Genomic DNA, 5,000 nt, shown 5'->3' with positions numbered 1-5,000 from the left:
GAATTCATGTCAAGATGAGTATATGGTTTAAAAAGGAAATGGAAGAAAACTATAATTTAAAAATACAAACTAGTATATCCAACAACATCATGTACACGGATATCTTCAGGCCTAAAATACATTCTACAGAATTCATTCAAAGATGAAAATATGATTTAGGGTTAAAAGAATAAATGGACACAGATATCTTGTACGCTTAATATGTTATTTTTTAAAGAGCTTTAGGCGCTTTCGACATTTAGGACATTTCGGCGCCTGTAAAAAGGTAGAAATCGGGATCATTATAAATTTCTAGATTTACAATTAAAGCACATAAGAAAATATAAGACAAGGGGGAATGGTTCAAAGAGGAAAAAGGTGTACATTCCAAGAGCACACTATCAGTATACTTAGGTTTAGATCGCATTGAAGTCTCATCCAGACGTAAGCACAGGACCCCACAAAGTGGAATACACTTAAATGCTTAAAATCATTAAACATTCAAAACAGTAAATACAGCAGCACATAACGGAGAGCTAATATAAAAGGGAAAAAATATCACCTCCCAAAACTATAATTATTCTTTGACTGTTTCCCTTCTGGCAAGGCCCAAGACAAAACCAAGCAATCTCATTCCAAGACAAGTTGGAAAACTTATATAGGGGGATAACAGACGCAGAAAGTGCCTACCTGCTCGAAACATAATACAAGAATAAAAAAATAAATAGAAAAAAACATTTTGTATATAATTATCTTATGCTCTACTTACGACATATTCAGATGGTTTTGCAGGATCAAGTGACACCATTTTTTTGACGGTGATTAAACCACTCAGGGTGTCAATGGTGAAGTAATCAGTAGCAGTGCGGCCGGATTCCATTGCATAGACCAGGCTGTTCTCTGGGCTCTGAAATAAAGTAGTTGAAACAACTGATAGAATGATACACAACACAAAACTTATCTCTACACATCTACATCAAGCCTCTATTCTTATCATTGAAATCCATAAGTAAGTAAAGAGAGATTAGAGAGTTTCTGTAGGTATCAGTTGGTGAGGAAGTGAGGTTCAGTAAATAATAGTCAATAAAATAGAAAAGCTATTGCTTCCAATAAACTTCATCCAACTGGCACCATTGCAGAAATATTTTATTTATTTTATTCAAGAACTCAAATTTAAAAATGCACAAAATCCATAATGCAACTCCAACGATTTTGACAACTGAATGTATTTTTTAGAAAATCAAATCGCATTAAGTGAAGACAAACAAGCGCCTCTTTCCGATCGATCAAATGATCTCTTGAAAATCACTGACCAAGTTCTCTTCAACCTACCAGACTATCCTGGTCTTTGGCCGATGCTTCAGCAACAGAAGTTCCAGCAGGTTCATAATCATAGATAGAGGCAGTGATATCATTATCATCAAATTTTGGTGGGAAGAGGTTGCGAATCAATTTAATGGTCACATGACTGCGGATAATATCATTTGGTACTCCACTGTCATAAGCCTCGATGAACAACTGAAATAAGAAATAAAACATTTGAAATATATACTCTGACAGTAATTATCTTAATGCAATCTGGGTGATCTAATAATTTTCGAAAATTAGCACATTTTAATTCTTCTTCATTTAATGATATCATGATAATATCGAATTGTACTCTGCCATTTGGAAATTAACTGAAGGGGTAAAAAAAAAAAACTAAACAATTTTCTTTGTTTTTAAATTTGAATTTTTAAATTTTTTTTTTTACCCCTTCAGTTAATTTCCAAATAGCAGTGTGAACCAGGTAACTAGCGGCCCGATGGCAGGCAGCTGACTTCATTCTTTTTCCAGTAAACAGAACATTTGATTTGTGGTTTACATTCCATTTTAGGTTTTATTTTTATTTTTTTATATTTTTGTTATAAAGACCGCGTTGATCCTCAGGTGACATCATAGACCTAAATAAATAAGTCTCGTTATCAATGGAAAAAATATGGGCGGCTTTAAACCCTCGAGTTCACCCTCATTGAAAATCGAACAAATTTGTTGGATTTTCCATTCATATGAACTCTAGAGAGTTAAGGCAATTGGGCAATCCAATAATATCTAAAAACTTATGACGTTCACTTTCTCTCACTCTAATAAAAAAAAAAAAAAAAAAGAATATAATTCCAAGCCACATTTCTTTCAATACACACCGCCATAGTTTCATGCAAACCTTTTCAATTGTAAAAGAATGAGTGATCTTTACGTTATATAAGTCTAGTGTAGTAAAATGCTGTTTTGGACAATTCTTTTTTCGTGATAAGAGAGAGACAATCCATTTGTCCTTAAAACCGACTATATGAAGTCTTTAAAACGTTAAAACAGACCAGTAACGAAAGTAAAACAATAACATACCACAAAACGATCATGAGATTTCAGCAAGGAACTCAGCAACAGGGATTGTTTCAGTTGTAGTTTACCATTGTCGGTGTTCATTTCAAATAGAGAAGCCGATTCTGCAGGCACAGCACCGGTAATTCTGTATTTCATATTTCCCTGAAAAAAAAAATGATTATAATTTTAAAATAATTCTTACTTAAATCTTCTGAATGAAATAACTAATATTATCTATTAAACTTCAATTGAAAGTATAATACAGTTGTTTAATGAATTAAAACAAATTATTATCTTATGTACCAATAATTGATTAATCAATATTATCACACTGGAATGCTATCACTTTGTATGTTATAATATTGTTTGTTGTTAGCACATATTATAATGTTGCCATTGAATTAAATTGAATAAAACAATGAAGCTACCGACAAGCATTGATGTACTATTCTTACCTTAGTTCTTGAGATCAAAATAAAAACATTGGGGGAAAAAAATGAATGATTTAATTATATGGTCTAGAAGTTGCAGCCAAAAAAAAGTACCTTAATGTTGATCTTAGTTGCTGAAATCCTGGCATCGAAGTCTCTGTTAGGAGCAAGGTTGACATCAATGTCAACAGAATATGGTGCTGAAATCCATTGAGGTGAGAATGTGGCTTGTGTCACTGTGATTACCACAGTGGTTGTGGCACTCTTCCCACGACCGTCTTCTACCTTCACTTCAAACTGAATGAAGAGTAAATGTTTTATGCGGACAATGAGAATGGATAATACTGTCATGATAAAACAATGTATTTGCAATAGTCTAAAAATAAAACAACCGAATTATAGGGAATCTGTATTAATCAAAGATCCGCGATCTATTTCTATGATTATGTCTTTTAAATGCTTTAGATTTGATGCAGTGTTGTACGGTTTGGTAACATAAGCATTATTTCTGAGTAAAATGTCGATACTTCCACTAGTTCTGTTCCTTTTGATAAAATAATCGAAATCGTGAGTTTGAAATATGAAAAATGAAGCTAATAATTTGGTCCCCAAAAACATCTGAATTAGAATTAATGTGTTATTACCAGGGGGCAGCGTAGCTCAGCGGTACGGTCTTTGCTTCGTACCCGAAAGGTACCGAGTTCGATCACCGCCGCTGCGCTGTGTGGCCTTGATCAAGCCACCTCACCCTAGCTCAATTTGCAGCGCTGCACTGCGGATGACGCCTGGGTTATTCCAGTCTCCCCTTGGAATAGACCCTAGAGACAAGTTTCCCCTATGGGATGAATAAAGGGAATCTTATTTTATTTTATTTATTTTCTATTCCGTCTGAAATAAATTTAAAAAAAAATAAAGACAAAGCAATTGAAAATCAGATATAGGGTGGGGATAGAAGACAGCAAGTACCCCCCTGTCCATTATGAGATGTCAGCAACCCCAGGCAGTTTACGAAGTATCAATGCGCTTGAAGAAAGATGAAGGGATAGAAGAAGAAAGTATAAAGTTTAACCCTCTCCTTACCAGCCTTTTTCAGGATTTTCCCTGAATCTCCACACCCAACTAACACAAAAATAGATTTGTTATCACTCAAACACAGTAGCAGAAAGATATTTCGACAGATAATTTCTTTAGCAAAACATGCTCTACAACACACTGTTCATTTTCTATAAATTGTATGATATACAAGAGAAATTTGAATTTAAAAAATGTTAGTTGTATCGTAACGAATGTGACGATTTTCCTATAGTTGGTAAGGAGATGGTTAAGTTCTTTATAAATCCCTAATGAATAAGGACAATGGGAAACTGGCTCAAACAACAGCACTTCTCAGATATAAAAAAAAGAGCTGAGTGACCCTTCTATCTGTTTAGATAATTTAAAAAATCAAAGCAAATATTGAAAACACACCTGGTAAGATCCACTACCAGTTAAAGGTTGTAATAAGATTATTTCTCCAGTGCTTGGTAGCACTTTGAACATGCTGTGGGTTGGATCTTCTTTCACCTTGGAGTATGTTAATTTGTCCTGAAATTGCAAATTAAAAATAGCTATCATCATCATTATCATCATCATCATTTATCATCATTTATCATCATCATCATCATCATCACCATCATCATCATTTATCATCATCATTATCATAATCATCATTTATCATCATCATCATTTATCATCATCATCATCATCATCATAATCATTTATCATCATCATCATCATCATCATTACTTATTGGAAGTTTCATCTTTAGATTTATTTACAGAGCCTCTAGATCACTGCTGAATGTTCACCTTAATGTTATTGTTGATGTCAAAATCTTCATGACTGAAGGTGGACATTAAAGGAAGATTCAGATTCATCATCATCATCATAATCATCACCATCATTATCATCAACTACATCAACAACATCATCATCATCATCATCATCATCATCATCACCATTATAATAATAATTATTTTTGATAAGATCACCAGCATCATTACCACCACTATGATCATCACCACTATCCTCTCTATCATCGACTGACTACCTATGACAGTAACGAATTGGCTGATGAAGTGTTTTGAGCCCAAACCTAACTGTGTTAGTATATATGCTAGCGGCTATGTAGTCTAGTGGTATGACACTCGCTTTCAGATCGGAAGGTCCTGGGTTCGAGCCTCGTGC

General features: G+C 34.0%; 1 protein-coding gene across 1 annotated transcript in view; it reads right to left on the bottom strand.

Annotated features, from left to right (window-relative positions):
• The window catches only part of LOC144973608 (uncharacterized), a 230,766-nt gene that overhangs the window by 28,596 nt on the left and 197,170 nt on the right, over positions 1-5,000 (bottom strand). The window contains exons 153-157 of the mRNA XM_078916257.1: positions 4,242-4,358; positions 2,889-3,071; positions 2,365-2,505; positions 1,312-1,497; positions 749-886 (exon numbers count right to left, since the gene is read on the bottom strand). Coding sequence (XP_078772383.1) covers positions 749-886; positions 1,312-1,497; positions 2,365-2,505; positions 2,889-3,071; positions 4,242-4,358 — 765 coding nt within the window. The remainder of the gene's footprint in view (positions 1-748; positions 887-1,311; positions 1,498-2,364; positions 2,506-2,888; positions 3,072-4,241; positions 4,359-5,000) is intronic.

This window comes from Berghia stephanieae, chromosome 5 (assembly GCF_034508935.2).
Source record: "Berghia stephanieae isolate SIO BIC M18660-M18661 chromosome 5, UCSD_Bste_1.3, whole genome shotgun sequence".
Lineage (NCBI taxonomy): Eukaryota > Metazoa > Mollusca > Gastropoda > Nudibranchia > Aeolidiidae > Berghia > Berghia stephanieae.
This window is presented reverse-complemented; position numbering and strand designations above follow the sequence as displayed.